This window comes from Nyctibius grandis, chromosome 30 (assembly GCF_013368605.1).
Source record: "Nyctibius grandis isolate bNycGra1 chromosome 30, bNycGra1.pri, whole genome shotgun sequence".
In the NCBI taxonomy this organism is placed as follows: domain Eukaryota; kingdom Metazoa; phylum Chordata; class Aves; order Nyctibiiformes; family Nyctibiidae; genus Nyctibius; species Nyctibius grandis.
In genome coordinates this window covers 1,931,435-1,947,355 of record NC_090687.1, presented here as the reverse complement: position 1 = coordinate 1,947,355, position 15,921 = coordinate 1,931,435, and the positions used below count along the sequence as shown (strand labels likewise).

Here is a 15,921-nt window from a genome sequence, read left to right as displayed (position 1 = left end):
GGCTGTCCCGGAGCGCGAGGCTCTGGGCGTTGCATCTCCTGGTACGACTGGAAGCTCTTTCCTCCCCTGTCCCCTGCCCGCACCCGAGCTGGGCAGCTGCCCTGACTTCAACCCAGCGCAGATCCGGGGCCAGAGTCCCACGGTGTCCCTGCCTCCGCGTCCCAAAGAGCGAGACCAGCCTGTGCTGGCCTCCACGCTCAGCTCACCCCCATCCTGCCGGGGGAGCCTGGCTCAGCTCCTACTCGGTGCCACCCGCTCTGGGCCTTTCCGAGCCCCCTCAGGAGGTTTATTCGCAGGCAGTGGGTGCTTTTCTCTGTCTTTTGTCTATTTAAATTTTTTATTGGGGCCTGGAGCTGCTGAGGGGGTTGGGAAGTCGCTGGGAGGCACCAGCACCTCTTTGGGGGCAGTCCCAGGGTGGTGCCACCATCTTGCCAGTGCCCCGTCCCCAGTGCTGGCCAGACAGGGGGTCCCTGCCAGTGCCCGAGCCGCTCTGCCCGTCAGGCACCCGCTGCCATCACACTGGCCCATGGTTCATGGCACTGCCAGGGCCACGTCCCTGGTGCTCCCTTCTCCCCTCGCCGTGCCCCAGCCCACTGTGCGTGGCTCTGCGAGCCAGGCCCGTGCCCGGTGGGCTCACCCTGCTCCTGGCAGCTCTGGCACAGCCATCCCCCTTTAGGAGGTTTGTTCTCTACATGAAAATAAAATTTTTACACACCTTCCTCTTGCGCACCGTGTCCTGCGGCGCCCGGGGAGCCGGGGCTCTGCGTGCCCGTCCCCTCCCGGGGTCCGGGGCTCCCCGCCTGCTCCCCTGTCCCGGGGCAGCTTGGCCCTGTGGGCTCAGCCGTGGGCGCTGGGCACCAGGAACGTGGGCACAGCCAGGGAAAGGGCTTTTCCCAGCACCTCTCCAGGGCCTCTACTCTGAGGCTGGGTGGGACCAGGCTGCTCCCCCCATGTGCGAGTGGGTCCCTGAGGGGTGGGAGAGGAGACCCTTCCCACTGCGGCAAACCAGGGCACCCAGGGGTGCCCACGCAGGGAGGGAGCATGGCCAGTGCCGCCGAGAGTGGAGGAGGTGGTGCCAAGGTGGAGGGGACACGCGGTGCTCCCTGGTGAGTCCAAACCAGGCTGGGCCCCGCGGGAGCAGGCACACGTGTCACGGTGCCTATTAATAGTGCCGGTGTGCCAGAACCGTGCCGGGCAGGCGTGGGGCAGGGGGCACCCACGGCAGGGCTGTGGGAGCTCGCCGTGGTGGCACGCAGCCCCCGAGGAAGGAGCTCAGGCATTGCCCCGCTGCCTGGCCGCTCTGCCTGCCCCGTGCCAGCCAGCACCACCGCGGCACCGCCGGCCTGCACAGCCCTGTCTGCTGCCTGCCAGCCCCTCTGCGCCTGTGTGGGGACAGCCCCGTGGCACGGGGACAGCCCCATGGCACAGGGACAGCCCCGTGGCACAGGGACAGCCCCATGGTGCGGGGACAGCCCCATGCCATGGCAGGGCTGTGGAGCCCAGAGCTCCCCCGGCACTCGCAGCGGGGCTGAGACCCAGCCCAGGGGAGCGGGGACGGTGCCAGGGCTGGGTCCCAGGGATGTGCCGCCCCAGGGGACAGGGCGCACGGGTGGCAGCTGGCCCGGGCGGGTGCCGCTGTGCACGTCATGTAAAGGGTGCCAGGCCACGGGGACCCGGGCCCAGGCTGCCCTGTGCTCCGGAGGCACCGTGTGCCCCGTGCCCAGTGGGGCACCCACGGGGGATGTGCCCGGAGCCGTGCTGGGCTGCGGGTGCCAGGGCAGGACGGAGGTGAAGACTGCAGGAGCCTGTGCCAGACCCTGCAGGTGCCTGGTGCTGGGATGCTGGTGCCCATACTGGGATGCAGGTGCCATACTGGGATGCAGATTCTTGTTCCAGTAGGCAGGTACTGTACTGGGATGCAGGTACTGTACCAGGAGGTGAGTACCAGTACTGGGCTGCAGGTACTGTACTGGGATGCAGGCACCACACTGGGATGCAGGTACCATACTGGGATGCGGGTACCCATACTGGGATGCAGGTACTGTTCTGGGATGCGGGCACCACACCGGGACGCAGGTACCATACTGGGATGTGGGTACCCATACTGGGATGCGGGTACCCATACTGGGATGCAGGCACCATTCTGGGATGCAGGTACCGTACTGGGATGTGGGTACCGTACTGGGATGTGGGTACCCGTACTGGGATGCAGGCACCATTCTGGGATGCAGGTACTGTACTGGGATGTGGGTACCCGTACTGGGATGCAGGCCCCGCCCCGGGCTGCCGGTGCCCGGTGCCGCCTCCCTCCCGGGGCCGTGTCTCGGGGCGGGTCCCGGTTCCCCACGCGGCGGCGGGGGGGGGCGGGCGGGGGGGGCGGCGGGGGGGGGGTGCGCTGCGCCGTGCGCTGCGGCGGGGGCGGCTCCGCTCGGCTCCGCTCGGCTCCGCTCCCGCCCCCGCCGCCGCCGCCGCCGCCGCCGCCCCGTTGCCACCGGCGGCTGCCGCTGCCGCCGCTCGCCGCTCGCTGCTGGGCCCGCCGCAACGCGGGGCTGGCGGGGAGAGCGCCCCCCGCCGCCGCCCCCGCCGCCCGCGCCGCTCCCCTGCCCGGTTCGCCGGCCCCGGGCGCGGGGGAGCGGCGGAGCCCACCGCCCGCCGAGTGCATGGACAGGAGCTCCCTGCTCCAGCTCATCCAGGAGCAGGTGAGAGCGGCGGGGACGGGGGCACCGGGCACCGGGCACCGGGCGGGGCTGCCGGGGGGCGGGCGGGCACCGGGCTGCGCTCCGGAGGGAGAGGGGGGGGCGGGCGGGCACCGGGCAGCGCTACCGGCGGGGGGATGCTCGCATGCACCGGGCACGGCTGCTGCACCGGGTGCCGGCCAGCCCCGCCGAGCACCCTCCGGTGCCCCCCGTCACTGCCCCGGGGGCCCCGGCCCCCTCCTCGTGCTGCTGAGACCGCGCAACTCAGCGCACTTGTGGCCTCCTCACCCCGGCGCTCCGCCAGCCCCCGGGCCGCATCCTGCCGGGAGCACCCCCAAGGACGAGGGGTGCTGAGCAGCCGAGGCTTGCGGGGGTGCTGAGCCCCAGGGCTGGGGGCAGGATGGGCCCCGGGGCTGCCGCGGGGCTCAGCCGGGGAGCCCGGAGCTCGCCCGCCTTCACCGGGGGCTGCACCCAGCCCCGTGACCTGATTGCAGGATCGGGCCGGGAAGCGTTAACGCTGCGCAGTGCTGGGCTCAGCGCCGCCGGCAGGATGAGGCCCCGGTGCGTTGACACCCCGGTGCTCCGCCGTCGCGTCCCTCCGTCCCCACCCAGCCAGCGGCCACCCCTGGGGACGGCGAGGGGATTTATTGGGGGGCAGGAATATTGACAGGCCCCCCTTGCCCCCGGCTGGCTCCGTGACCTTGGCCAGGTCCCTCGGTGCTGTCCCCCCGTGTCACCCCGCCGTCGGGTGCTGGGGCTCCGGGCGCTCCGGAGCCCTTCGGAGCTGGGCAGCATCTTCCCCGGGCGAGAGCGGGACCGAGGGGCTGGGGGGGGCAGGGATCGGGCCCTCGCGAGGGGCTGTGGGGGGGTCAGAGGGGCTGGGGTGGGGAGGGATGCACCCCAAAGCAGAGAGGGGCTTCTGGGTCTCTCCGGGGTGAGCTCGGCGTGTGCCAGCGCGTGGGGACGGCGTGTGCCAGGTCCCGGCGTGGCACACGCACGTGGCACCTGTGGGGCAGCGTGTGAGGTTTGTGGGGTGCAGGGGACGGGTGGTACTGGGGTGTTCCTGCACCCCGGTGGCTGGGGCTGCTCCCACGGGCTGGCGGCTGCAAGCACTGTCCGCACCCCGCGCCCCACACCCCGCACCCCACATCACCCCGCACCCATGCCCACCTCAAGCAGGGCCTCCAGGCAGCTGGTGCCCTCCGTGGGAAAGCGCCTTTGGCTGTTTCCTGCGGGGCCGGAGGGACGGGGTGCACCCCAGGGTGGGGGTACGACCCCATGCCCCCCAGCGCTCCCTCCCCTGCCCGTCCCATGAGGACGAGTTTCCTCTCCTGTGTTTCATTCCCTGGCATAAAGGGAGCAAACCCAGCGCTCTCGGCAGGGTAGTTCTGCAGGGCACGGGGTCCCGGCCACCCTTGGCAGGGCTCCAGCTGTGCCCCGGCCATCGAGACCCTCTGCCCATCTCCACTGTCCTCGTGCCACCCTGCTCCTCAGCTCTGCAAGTGGGACCACATTGGGTGCCCCGTGGTGCTGGGTGCCCACTGGAGCGGGGTGCCCGGAGGGCTCGGAGTGCCCAGTCAGTGCCGGGAGCCCCGGGGATGGCGCAGGGTGTCCCGGCACAGGGTGCCCAGCGTGGCGGAGCCCAGCGCCCAGCAGCGAGGGTGCGCGGGAGGAGTGGGAGGAGGAGGAGGAGGAGGCTGATGCTGTGCGTGTTTGGCGTCGTGGCTTCCTGGCTGGCGGCGAGAAAGAGCTGAGTGGGAGAGTGTTGGCTGCGCTGTGGGGGGACGGGGATGCCAGCATGGCATGGGGCACCCACAGGGCACAGGGAACCCGCATGGCACAGGGAACCCGCATGGCATGGGGCACCCGCATGGCACAGAGAACCCACATGGCACAGGGCACCCGCACGGCATGGGGTACAGGGTGGGTGCGGGTTGTAGCCTCCCTCGCAGGGGTGTCGTGGAGCAGCACGTGATACCACCAGGCTTGAGGCCAGGGTGAGGGCCACCAGAAGGTCTCCCTGCCCGACCCAGGTGATGCCCCGTGTCATGCCCCACAGCTTGACCCTGAAAACACCGGCTTCATCGGGGTGGAGACGTTCGCCAGCCTGGTGCACAGCCATGAGCTGCCCCTGGACCCCGCCAAGCTGGACATGCTGGTGGCCCTGGCACAGGGCAACGACGAGGGGCAGGTCTGCTATCAGGAGCTGGTAGACCTGGTCAGTGCCGGGGGACCACGGGGATGGGGGCGAGCGGCCGGGTGCCAGCCCGGGGTGGGCACTGGGCATCTCCCTGTGCCCCAGGGGTGGGGGGCAGACACCGGTGGTCCCCAGGATCTCCCCTAGCATGGGATGGTGGCACAGCCTTGGGGTGGTGGCGGGGGGTGGCCACGAGCCCACCAGCCCGAGGTGCCCCTGCGGCTCCGGCGGGCACGGCCTCTCTCCGCAGATCAGCAGCAAGCGCTCGAGCAGCTTCAAGCGCGCCATCGCCAACGGGCAGCGGGCGCTGCCCCGCGACGTGCTGCTGGACGAGACCGGCCTCGGCTTCTACAAGCGCTTCGTTCGCTACGTGGCCTACGAGATCCTGCCCTGCGAGATGGACCGGCGCTGGTACTTCTACCAGCACCGCACGTGCCCGCCCCCCGTCTTCATGGCAGCCGTCACCCTCACCCAGGTACGGGGCTGGCACCAGGGCTGAGCCTGGCTGGAGAGTCCTGATGCCTGTGGGGGGCTCGGACTTGGGGTGGAGCGGATGGGTGACCCCAGTTGTGACATGTTGGTGGCCATGAGGGTCTCAGACCCAGGGTGGGAGGGACGGGGGACCCCAGCTGTGATGTGCTGGTGGCCATGGGGAGCTCAGACCCAGGGTGGAGAGGATGGGTGATCCTGGTTGTGATGTGCTGGTGGCCATGGGGGGCTCGGACTGGGGATGGGTGACCTCAGCTGTGACATGTTGGTGGCCATGGGGGTCTCAGACCCAGGGTGGGGGGGAACAGGTGACCCCAGTTGTGATGTCCTGGTGCCCATATGGGGGTCTTTGACCTAGGGTGAAGGGAATGGGTGACCCTGGTTGTGATGTCTCACTGCCCATGGTGGTGCTCAGACCCGGGACAGAGGGGACAGGTGACCCCTGGTGTGATGTGCCGGTGCCCATCCGGGGTCTCAGACTCAGTGTGGAGGGGATGGGTGACCCCAGCTGTGATGTCCTGGTGGTCATGGCGGGGTTCAGACCTGAGGCAGAGGGGCTGGGTGGCCCCAGGACAGAGGGACAGGATGGGGGGGGGGTCTTGGCAGTGCCAGGGCTGACGGCTGGGGCCGTTTGGTGCAGATCATCGTGTTCCTCTGCTACGGGGCCCGGCTCAACAAGTGGGTGCTGCAGACCTACCACCCCGAGTACATGAAGAGCCCCCTCATCTACCACCCCGGGCACCGGGCGCGCGCCTGGCGCTTCCTCACCTACATGTTCATGCACGTGGGGTAGGTCCCTGCCTGGGGAGGGGGACACATATGGGGTGGGGAGGTGCTGCATGGGCTGAGCCCCCGCGTGTCCCCTTGCTGTGCCCGGGCAGGCTGGAGCAGTTGGGGTTCAACGCCCTCCTGCAGCTCATGATCGGGGTGCCCTTGGAGATGGTGCACGGCATCCTGCGCATCAGCTTCCTCTACCTGGCCGGCGTCCTGGCAGGTGGGTGCGTGCCCGGGGCGGGGGGACTGTCCCCAGCGGTCCCCAGCCCCGGGGAGGGCACAGGGAGGGGCACCCCGAGTTTGATGGGGCCACGGGGATGCACTCGCTGCCCGCTCTGGACCGCTGGGTACCACGCTGCCCTGCCAGCATCGCTTGCCCCAGCGGGGGGCAAAGCAGCCTGGAATTAATTAGTGTGGATGGTAATTAATTAATGCTCGGGGGGCACAAGGACCCCACTGACCCCTGCCCCTGCCCGCAGGGTCCCTCACGGTCTCCATCACGGACATGCGGGCCCCCCTGGTCGGGGGCTCGGGGGGTGTCTACGCGCTCTGCTCAGCCCACCTCGCCAACGTGGTCATGGTCAGTGCCACCGGCACCGGGGGGGCACCGGGGGGGGCACCGGGGTGGGTGCTTTGGGTGGCAGTGTAGGGTGGGCAGCATGGTGTGATACTGGGAGGGGGGGGGGGATGCTGTGGGGTGGCAACATGAGGTGGGTGCCATTGTAGGGTGGGCAGCATGGTGTGACACTGGGGGGTGGCATCAGGGGTGGGTGCCATTGGGTGGCATGGTGGGGTGGGCAGTGTGGTGTGACATTGGGTGGGGGACACACACACTGTGGGGTGGCATTGGGGGTGGGTGTCATTGTAGGGTGGGCAGTGTGGTGTGATACTGGGGGGGGGTGGCATCAGGGGTGGGTGCCATTGTTGAGTGGGCAGCATAGTGTGACACTGGGTGGGGGGATGCTGTGGGGTGGCACTGGGGGTGGGCACCATGACAGAGGGGAGCATCTCGGGTGGTATCAGGGGTGGGTGTGGAGGAGTGGGGACCTGGGAGGGGGGTCTATGGGGACAGGGCACAGGTCCCCTGGGGCACGCCGGGCATCCCGGTGCTGGGGCATCGCCGGTGCCAGCCCCCCGTCCCTCTGTCTGTCCGTCCCCGCAGAACTGGGCCGGGATGCGCTGCCCCTACAAGCTGCTGCGGATGGTGCTGGCGCTGGTGTGCAGTGAGTACCCGGCCGTGCCCCCACCCCCCGGGGGTGCCATGGCTGGGGTGGGGGGGGCAGAGGGGCGCTCAGCACCCCCCGGCTCTCCCTTCCAGTGAGCTCCGAGGTGGGCCGCGCCGTGTGGCTCCGTTTCTCCCCTCCTCTGCCGGCCTCGGGCCCCCAGCCCAGCTTCATGGCCCACCTGGCGGGCGCCATCGTGGGCATCAGCATGGGGCTGACCATCCTGCGGAGCTACGAGGAGAGCCTGCGGGCGCAGTGCGGCTGGTGGGTGCTGCTCCTCTCCTACGGCACCTTCCTCCTCTTCGCTGTCTTCTGGAACATCTTCGCCTACGACCTGCTGGGGGCACAGATCCCCCCCCCGCCATAAAACAACCCCCCCCCTAAAAAATACCCTTTTTTTTTGTTTATTCTCTACTGGTGGAAATGGAGGGGGGGGGGTCCCTGCGCGTGACATGGGGACAGGCCACCCCCCCCTTGTCGCCTGCCCCCTCGGTGCTAGCGAGCGCGCCGCCCCTCCCACACCATGGGCTGCGTCCCCCCCCCCAAATATCCCCTGGCACCCCCCCCCTCGCTGTTCCCCCCCACCCCGGGGTGCCCACGGGGCTCAGGATGTGCCCCCCCAGTAAGGAACAAGGGGGAACCCCCCCGCTTTCTCCTATACCCCCTTTCCAGGGTGGTGGTGGGGGGTCAGGTCATTGCCCCCCCTCCCAGGACCTGCACTTTCACACGAAGGACTGGTGCCAAAACCGGAGCGATTTATTTTTTTATATGCCAAAAGAAATAGAAATAAATGAGCGAGAGCAAAGGGTCGCCCTGCAGGACGGCCGAGACCGGCACAACTCGGGGCAGCAGTGCCCCCCCCGCCAGCACAGCCCCCCCCCGCTTTGCTCCCCGGGGAGGGGGGCATGGGGGGGGGGGGGCCCCGATCCGACACCCCCCCACCCCCCTTCGACCTTTTTGGAGTATAAATAAATATTTTGCACACTGCCGGGACCTGCGTCTGTCGGGGGGGAGGGATTTTGGGGGTGTCCCCCCATCCCTGCTGGGGCCCTGCTGGGTCAATGGGGGTGCTGGGGGTGCGGTGGGGGGGGGGCTGCAGCATGGGCTGGGCACTGAACCCCCCCCCCCCCCATCCAACCCCACACACACCCCCCCCGCACCCCCATCCTGCCCCACAACCCCCACCCCGCACCCCCGCACCCCCATCCTGCCCCACAACCCCCCCACACCCCCGCACCCCCATCCTGCCCCACAACACCCCCCTTCACCCCCATCCTGCCCCACAACCCCCCCGCACCCCTGCACCCCTATCCTGCCCCACAACACCCCCACACCCCCATCCTGCCCCACAACCCCCCCGCACCCCCACACCCCCATCCTGCCCCACAACCCCCACCCCGCACCCCCGCACCCCCATCCTGCCCCACAACCCCCCCCGCACCCCCGCACCCCCATCCTGCCCCACAACCCCCCCGCACCCCCATGCCCCCCCCCGCACCCCCGCACCCCCCCATCCAGCCCCATATCCAGCCCCCCCCATCCCGCCCTACAAACCACGCCCCCGCCCCAGGCCCCGCCCACCTCCCCTCAGGCCCCGCCCCCGGCCCGGCTCGTCCCCTCACAGGCCCCTCCCCTCCCCTCAGGCCCCGCCCCCCGCTCCGGCCCCGCCCCGGAAGCGGCGGCAGCGGCGGAGCCTGTCGCAGTGCGCGGCCGGAGCCAGCGGAGCCGGCGGCCCCAGCGGGCCGGGCCGGGCCGGGCCGGGCGGTGCCATGAAGGGGAAGGAGGAGCGGGAGGGCGGCGCGGGGGGGCCCGGAGCGACGGGGCCGGGCGCGGGGGGCGGCAGCCCCGAGAAGAGCCACAGCGCGCAGGAGCACAAGGAGCAGGGGAACCGGCTCTTCGGCGGCCGCAAGTACCCCGAGGCCGCCGCCTGCTACGGCCGCGCCATCGTGAGTCCCCCCACGGCACCCCCGCCCCGGGCTGGGCCCGACCCCGGCGCGGGACACACCCCCCGGGCCTGGCCTGGGCTCCCCGGGACGGCACCCGTTGCCCTGGGCACCCCCTCGGGCTTGGATCCCTCCCCCGGGCCTGGCACTGCCCCCCCCCGGGCTTGGTTCCTTCTCCCGGGCCTGGATCCCCTCCCCGGGCCTGGGCCGCCCCCCGGGCCTGGCCTGGGCACCCCCGGGACGGCACCCCCCTGCCCTGGGCTCCCCCCTGGGCCTATATCCCGCTCCTGGGGCCTGGATGCCCCCCCCGGGGCCTGGGCCCCCCCTCAAACTTGGCCTGGACTAATCCCCCTAGGCCTGACCTAGCCAACCCCCTCTGGGCCTGGCCCCCGCTCCGGACTTGGACACCCCCCAGGCAGGCCTGTCCCACCCCCGGCTGGACCCTCCTGTGTCCACCCACTGCCAAGGTACCCCCCGGCCTGGGCCTGTCCCCCCCTACCTCACCCCACCCCATCCCCAGGCTGGGCTTGGTAGGGCAGACCCCCCTGGGGCTCCAGCCCCCCAGCCAAGAGCGTGGTGCTGGGGGGGCTGTCCCCTCTGGGGGGACAACGACAGGCTGCCCCAGGGGCTCTGACAACAGCTTGTCCCCCACCCATCCCGGCAGCTCCCCACAGGGTACAAGCCTGCGCCGGCGCTCCTGGCTCTCACCCAGGTGACGGCGTTGTGCAGCCGGCTCACCGAGTCACCCTGTTGTCACCCCTGCCCGCCGCTGCCGTCACTGGCCCTAACGCGGGTCTCGCCTTGCAGAACCGTAACCCCTTGGTCGCCGTCTACTACACCAACCGAGCCCTCTGCTACCTGAAGATGCAGCAGCACGACAAGGCGCTGGCGGACTGCAAGCGAGCCCTGGAGCTGGACGGCCAGTCGGTGAAGGCTCACTTCTTCCTGGGCCAGTGCCAGATGGAGATGGAGAACTACGACGAGGCCATCGCCAACCTGCAGCGAGGTGAGCGGGCACGGTGCCCGTGTTCCCCCTCCCCGCCCATCCACCGGCAAAGGGACAGGGACGGCAGGAAGGAAGCCAGCGCCAGCTCTGAGCTGCCCTTTCTCCCACCCCAGCCTACAACCTCGCCAAGGAGCAGCGGCTGAATTTCGGGGACGACATCCCCAGCGCGTTGCGCATCGCCAAGAAGAAACGCTGGAACAGCATCGAGGAGAAGCGGATCAACCAGGAGAACGAGCTGCACTCCTACCTGACCAAGCTGATCATGGCGGAGAAGGAGAGGTAACGCGGGGTGGCACCCGTAGAGGCTTTTTCAGTGCCACCAAGCTGTCACAGCTCTGTGTGCGGTGCCTCTGCGGCTAGGGCAGCAGAAGGAAGGGAGCGACAGCGTCCCTCCGTCGCTTCTCATCTCCCGGCTCTCTCCTAGGGAGCTGGCCGAGTGCCGAAAGACTCAGCAGGAGGAGAACACGGACGAGAGCCGGAGCCGAGTTCAGCTGGCCAGCATCGAGGCCAAACACGTGAGCGGGGGAGCGGGGGCTGCGCGTGGAGGCTGGGAGGTGAGCCGGGGGCTTCCTCGTCCCGTCCTCATCCCCGTGGGTGGCTGCAGCCGTGCAGATGGAAGTCAGGAGGTCCCAGGGCAGAGCACGGCTTCCCAGCCTTCATTTGTGTCCCCCCCCGACAGCTGCCCTTGCTCTGTCCCCTCTTGTCCCAGCCCGGCAGCGGTGACGCCTGTTTGTGCTCCCCGAGCTGCTGTACCTGTTGTTCTCCAGCGGCTCAGCTGCACGTGGGGCTGGGCGCTGGCCCGGCGCAGGGGACTAATCCCAGGATAAAAATAGCCCCACAAAGGCAGGTTATTTTTAAGCTGGATCACTCCTGCCACACGCTTCGGCCTCCAGCCGTGCGAGCGCCGGCCGGGGGCTGTGAAGGCAGAGGGGCCACCCAGGACCTGCCGCCTCCGTGGCAGCGGTGGGAGGCTTCAGGGCTCTCCCTGGGGACCCCTAGCCCCCATGTGCCAGGGTCCCCTTGTCCTCACGGCCTTCTCTTTCAGGACAAGTACCTGGCAGACATGGACGAGCTCTTCTCTCAAGTGGATGAGAAGAGGAAGGTGAGTGCCCCGGCCTGCGCTCCCGCTTCTCCCCCTCTACAGCTGCTCGCCCTAACCCTGCTTTAGTCCGTGCTGCCACCTCTGCCATCTTTCCCACCTCCCCCCTCTGAGCCTGTGCCATCTCCCAGCCCTCTTCTTTTTTACTGCTGGGCTCACCCAGCCCCTCCTGACCCAACTCTGCTTCCCTCGAGCCAGAAGCGGGACATCCCTGACTACCTGTGCGGGAAGATCAGTTTTGAGCTGATGAGAGAGCCCTGCATCACGCCCAGCGGCATCACCTACGACAGAAAGGACATCGAGGAACATCTCCAGGTACCACCGGGCCAGAGGCAGCGGGGGCTTCCCAGGACCGTGCCTGCAGTCCCCCTCCTCTGCCAGGCTCCTGCCTGCACGTGGAGGCAGCTGCCTGCCCAACTAAGGGCTCAAAACCCTCCTTGGGTTTGGTCCCAGTTACCTGCCTGGGCGGCTCCCCACAGAGGTGCCAGGGCAGGCAGGAAGGTGGCGGGCGCTGCCAGGCCCTGCCTGAGGAGGAGGCGGCTCTTGGCAGGACTCTTGTGCCTTGACCTGCTCCCATCCTGCTGGGAGGCACCTTCAGAGGGGGGGGCTCTCCCTCCTCCCCTCCCCGGCAGGCGTGTGGGTGCCTGGCTGCTGCCGGATGCCAGCACAGATGTCATGACACTGGTGTCACGGCGCTGGCCCCACGGCTGCCTGTGCCCCGGGGCCGAGGCCGGGCGCGTGGAGTAACCGGTTTGCGGCCGTCTCCTCCCTTGCAGCGCGTGGGGCATTTTGACCCGGTGACGCGGAGTCCCCTGACCCAGGACCAGCTCATCCCCAACCTCGCCATGAAGGAAGTGATCGACGCCTTCATCTCGGAGAACGGCTGGGTGGAGGATTACTGAGGGGGCAGCGCTGTGCCCCCCCCTCGCCCCCCCCGGCCACACAGACGGCTCTCGCTGGGCTGGCACCATGCCTTACTCGCTCTCCGGCTGTTCCCCCTTGGCTCCGGGTGCCCAGAGACCCAGCGGCAGCGCTGGGCGAGGGCGCGGCGCCATCTCCCCTTCCCGAGGAACCGCAGTGGCTGGGCGGGCACGAAAGGCTCCCCAAGCTCCCCTCTCCACCAGCTGACCCCCGGCGCTTGGAGGAAGACCTTCCTGGTGGGTTGGAGAAGGCTGGCTCGTCGCGGTGGCCTGGAAGGTCTCACCATCATCTTCATCGCCTGGAGAGCAGCATCTCCCTCAGCAATCCCCAAAGATCGCATCCTGCTCCGGGGAGGTGCCGCGAGGAGCGTGCTGGGACGAGCGCCTGGTGCTGGTCTGGCCCTGTCTCCTCCCTGTCAGCATGGTGGTGTCCTCCTCTCTCCTTGCTGGGGTGGGAGACCAACGTTCCCGCTGCGGCTGCCGACTCGCCCTCCAGATTTCCCTGGGAAACTGCTGCCCTCGGGGCTGGAAGGGGCTTGCTCGCGCATCCCCTCACCTGCTGGGACCGTGGTTCCCGATGAAGAACCGCCCGGGTTAAAGTTCTTCTTCCTTTTAATGAAATTCCTTTAAAAAAAAAAACCCCAAACCAAACCACAAAACAAAAAAACACCAACCCCAAAAAACAAAAAAAACACCCAACGACTCCATGGGTGACTGAGACGGCAGCGTTTCAGTCCGACAGCCTGCCTGGCTTCTGAGCGTCCTCTGGAAGTTTGCCAATGTCAATTAAAAAAAAAAATATAAAAATATTAAAAAAATCAGCAATAAATGTGGGAAAAAAAGAGCTGGAGTGGTTCACGGTGATCCCTGCACCGGGCAGGCCCCGTCCTGCTCGGGAACCGGTGCCATCCCACGGCTCAGCCCTGCCTGCACCCCGGCGCGGGGATGGAGCAACACGCAGCGTTACAGCAAAACAACTTTAATCCAAGGGGGAGGGAAAAAGACCAGTAAAAACCAGAATGTCTTCAGGCACTTGGTCCCCACACCAGTAGCTGAGTGGGCGGCTGCTGGCGCTGCCCTTCGCTGGTGGTGGCAGGAGCTGCCGCCGCGGGCAGGACAATGGTGACACGTCCTCGTCCTTCCCGGCTCTACCCCAGGAAGGTGGAGATGAAGACGCTGGTGTCCAGGTTGAGCGTGGCGTGCCACCAGCGGTCCGGGAAGTACAGGACCTGCCGGGAGAGACCAGGGGGGTCCCCATGGGCTCCTTAGGGTGCACCCTGCCTCCTCCCACAGCCCCAGGGTGGGTGCTGGCTGGGTGTCCCCTCCAGAGAGCCAGGGTGAGGGAGGGCCGGGCGGGACTCACCTCCCCGGGGCGCAGGGTGCACTCCAGCGGCCGCTCGGCCGGCGGCAGCGCGGGGTACGTGCGGTGGAGCCAGGCCAGCGTGGTCTCGTTGGGGTGGAAGTGGGGTGTTTTATGCGGCGGGTACAGAAACCAGCGCTGGAAGACACCGGCGGGGGACACACAACCCCCCATTTCCCCTCCAGCCCCTTGGGCTCAGCCCCCGGGGGGGCTCCCCCATCCTGCCGTGTTCAGGGGACGCCCCTTGGGGTCTTTTACTCTGTCCCCTCCCTAAATACCAGGGATCAACCCTCACCTTCCTGCCGAAGATCACCTCGGAGTAACCGGGGCCGTGCCAGTGGAAGGGGACGCCGGAGCCGGAGCCTAGGGCAGGGTGGGGGGGTTGGTGCTGGGGAGCCCCCCCCTCACCCCACCCCGTCCCCAGCCCACCGCTGCCGGCACCCACCTGCGACCCCGAAGCTGTAGGCAGGGCTGGTGCCCGGGATGCGGAACGGGGGGGGCACGTACCGCTGGAAGAGGGGGCCCCACTCCGTGAGGTTGTTGTCCCCGAAGAAGTAGAGGGTGTCTGGGGGTGGGGGGGGGAGATGGGGAGGATGAGGCCGGTGAGGAGGAAGGGTGGGGGGTGCGGGGTGCGGGATGGAGCCACCCACCGTTACCCAGCCTGGCCGGATCCTGCGGCGTCAGCAGCTGCTCCACGTACTCCTGGAAGGGCACGTCCACTGCGGGCAGGGCAGGGCAGAGCTGGGGGGGGCCGTGCCGGTACCCCCACACCCCGGGGCAGGCCGTGCCCACCGGGGGGGCCGCGGGACCCCGGCCCTGCCCCTCACCTTTGCGGTACGAGTAGGTGTTGGCGGTGCTGAGCCGCACCGGGAGGGCCCCAAAGGCTGCCAGCAGCTTCTCCCGGGTGCAGAGGGCACGGAAGGCCTGGCGAGGGGGGGGCACGGTGGGGCCGGGATGGGCAGGGATGCAGCCGCCGCCGCTCCCGGGGCCCCGGTGTGCCCCCCGGACCCCCCCCGGTCCCCCTCCCAGCACTCACCGAGTTGTCCGTGACCCCGCGGAGGATGAGCGGCCGGGAGAAGGCGAACCTGGGCGTGGGGGGGGGAGGTCAGAGCACCGCACCGGGGTCCCGCACGGGCAACGACCGCACCGGGGCCGTCCCCACACCACCCCCCCAGCCCCGGGGCACCCCGACCCTCCCCACCGGCCTGGCCCCGGTCCCGGTTCCCCCCGCCCATACCGCTGCAGGAAGAGGGAGTAGGTGAGGGAGGCGTCGGCCCGCTCCACGGTGCACCGCTCCTCCTCCGGCACCGTGCCCGCCAGCCTGCAACGGGAGGCTCTGCTCAAGCACCGGAACCGGCACCGGCACCGCACCGGCCCCCCACTTCCCCTTACCAGCCGCCGTCCGGAGGGTCGGCGCAGCCCGCGGGCCGGGCCCAGGCCAGCGGCAGCAGCAGCGGGAGCAGCCGCCGCGCCGCCGCCATCGGGGAGCGGGACCGGCGCCGGTAGCGGGGCCGCCGGCGGACTACCCTTCCCGGCATGCACCGCGGCCGCCGCGCGCTGCTATTGGCTGGGCGCCGCTCTACGGATCGCGGCAGGGGCCGTGCCTTAAAGGGGCAACGGCTGAAAGGGACCGCTCCTTAAAGGGGCAACGGCTTGAGGGGGCCGCGCCTTAAAGGGGCAACGGCTGAAAGGGACCGCTCCTTAAAGGGGCAACGGCTTGAGGGGGCCGCGCCTTAAAGGGTGTCAGGGTGTGAAGATGGGCTGGGTGTTAAACCCGTGGCAGACGCTATTAACCCTCCTCCTCCCCCAGAAGGGGAAGGAAAAGAGAAAAGGGAGAGAGAGTTATGGATTAGAAAGGTAAAAGGGTTTTAATGAACTAGAATAAGGAAAAGGAGTATAATAATGATAATGGAAATAATTAAATATATACAAATATATACAGAACCAAGACTGAGCTCCCCTGATGTTGGTCACGTCACCACAGGCAGTACAGGGAAGGCTCCGGGAAGGTCCAGGCTGGATGTGAGCTGGATGCAGGGATTGGGGTCAGGGGCAGGAGGAAAAGAGAGTCCTGTTTGGACACCGGCCATGGCAGGAGCCGAGACCCTCATGATCCCCCCACTCTATACTGAGAATGACGTGTATGGGATGGAATACCTCGTTGGTCAGTTTTGGGTCACCTGCCCTGTCTCCTCCTCCCTGCAGGGGCGACCC

The 15,921-nt window shown here is 68.7% G+C and overlaps 3 protein-coding genes across 7 annotated transcripts; 2 read left to right on the top strand and 1 right to left on the bottom strand.

The window, feature by feature from the left end:
* Nucleotides 1–2,660: 2,660 nt before the first annotated feature.
* On the top strand, nucleotides 2,661–7,746 carry RHBDL1 (rhomboid like 1). 2 transcript variants are annotated; one of them, XM_068420274.1, is made up of 8 exons: nucleotides 2,661–2,699; nucleotides 4,756–4,914; nucleotides 5,144–5,368; nucleotides 6,023–6,171; nucleotides 6,264–6,376; nucleotides 6,636–6,736; nucleotides 7,319–7,379; nucleotides 7,475–7,746. In XM_068420274.1, exons 1-8 carry the CDS (start codon nucleotides 2,661–2,663, stop codon nucleotides 7,744–7,746), a joined length of 1,119 nt encoding a protein of 372 aa, XP_068276375.1. The 2 variants fall into 2 exon arrangements, with proteins under 2 accessions (XP_068276375.1, XP_068276376.1); XM_068420275.1 differs by lacking the exon at nucleotides 5,144–5,368.
* A 1,352-nt stretch (nucleotides 7,747–9,098) lies between these two features.
* Nucleotides 9,099–13,191, top strand: STUB1 (STIP1 homology and U-box containing protein 1). The gene is made up of 7 exons (XM_068420077.1): nucleotides 9,099–9,325; nucleotides 10,130–10,328; nucleotides 10,442–10,607; nucleotides 10,753–10,843; nucleotides 11,374–11,430; nucleotides 11,626–11,742; nucleotides 12,204–13,191. Exons 1-7 carry the CDS (start codon nucleotides 9,149–9,151, stop codon nucleotides 12,327–12,329), a joined length of 933 nt encoding a protein of 310 aa, XP_068276178.1. The 5' UTR covers nucleotides 9,099–9,148; the 3' UTR covers nucleotides 12,330–13,191.
* JMJD8 (jumonji domain containing 8) lies at nucleotides 12,973–15,195 on the bottom strand. Of its 4 annotated transcripts, none has more exons than XM_068420078.1 (9): nucleotides 15,100–15,195; nucleotides 14,945–15,028; nucleotides 14,744–14,792; nucleotides 14,535–14,631; nucleotides 14,358–14,426; nucleotides 14,153–14,216; nucleotides 14,003–14,070; nucleotides 13,711–13,794; nucleotides 12,973–13,576 (listed from the first exon to the last, which is right to left on the bottom strand). In XM_068420078.1, the coding sequence occupies exons 1-9, from the start codon at nucleotides 15,186–15,188 to the stop codon at nucleotides 13,311–13,313; spliced, it is 870 nt and encodes a 289-aa protein (XP_068276179.1). In that variant the 5' UTR covers nucleotides 15,189–15,195; the 3' UTR covers nucleotides 12,973–13,310. The 4 variants fall into 4 exon arrangements, with proteins under 4 accessions (XP_068276179.1, XP_068276180.1, XP_068276182.1 ...); XM_068420079.1 differs by having other exon boundaries at nucleotides 13,400–13,576; nucleotides 13,711–13,845; nucleotides 14,153–14,272; XM_068420081.1 differs by having other exon boundaries at nucleotides 13,400–13,576; nucleotides 14,153–14,272.
* Between the last annotated feature and the right edge of the window lie 726 nt (nucleotides 15,196–15,921).

Coding starts and splice junctions, on each gene's coding strand:
- RHBDL1 (XM_068420274.1), top strand. CDS start 2,661: ATGGACAGGAGCTCCCTGCTCCAGCTCATCCAGGAGCAG. Junction 5,369..6,022: donor CAGCCGTCACCCTCACCCAG/GTACGGGGCTGG, acceptor CGTTTGGTGCAG/ATCATCGTGTTCCTCTGCTA. Junction 6,172..6,263: donor TACATGTTCATGCACGTGGG/GTAGGTCCCTGC, acceptor GTGCCCGGGCAG/GCTGGAGCAGTTGGGGTTCA.
- STUB1 (XM_068420077.1), top strand. CDS start 9,149: ATGAAGGGGAAGGAGGAGCGGGAGGGCGGCGCGGGGGGGCCCGGAGCG. Junction 10,329..10,441: donor CATCGCCAACCTGCAGCGAG/GTGAGCGGGCAC, acceptor CTCCCACCCCAG/CCTACAACCTCGCCAAGGAG. Junction 11,743..12,203: donor ACATCGAGGAACATCTCCAG/GTACCACCGGGC, acceptor CCTCCCTTGCAG/CGCGTGGGGCATTTTGACCC.
- JMJD8 (XM_068420078.1), bottom strand. CDS start 15,188: ATGGCGGCGGCGCGGCGGCTGCTCCCGCTGCTGCTGCCGCTGGCCTGG. Junction 14,632..14,743: donor GCGGGGTCACGGACAACTCG/GTGAGTGCTGGG, acceptor CCCCCTCGCCAG/GCCTTCCGTGCCCTCTGCAC. Junction 14,071..14,152: donor CTACAGCTTCGGGGTCGCAG/GTGGGTGCCGGC, acceptor ACCCTGCCCTAG/GCTCCGGCTCCGGCGTCCCC.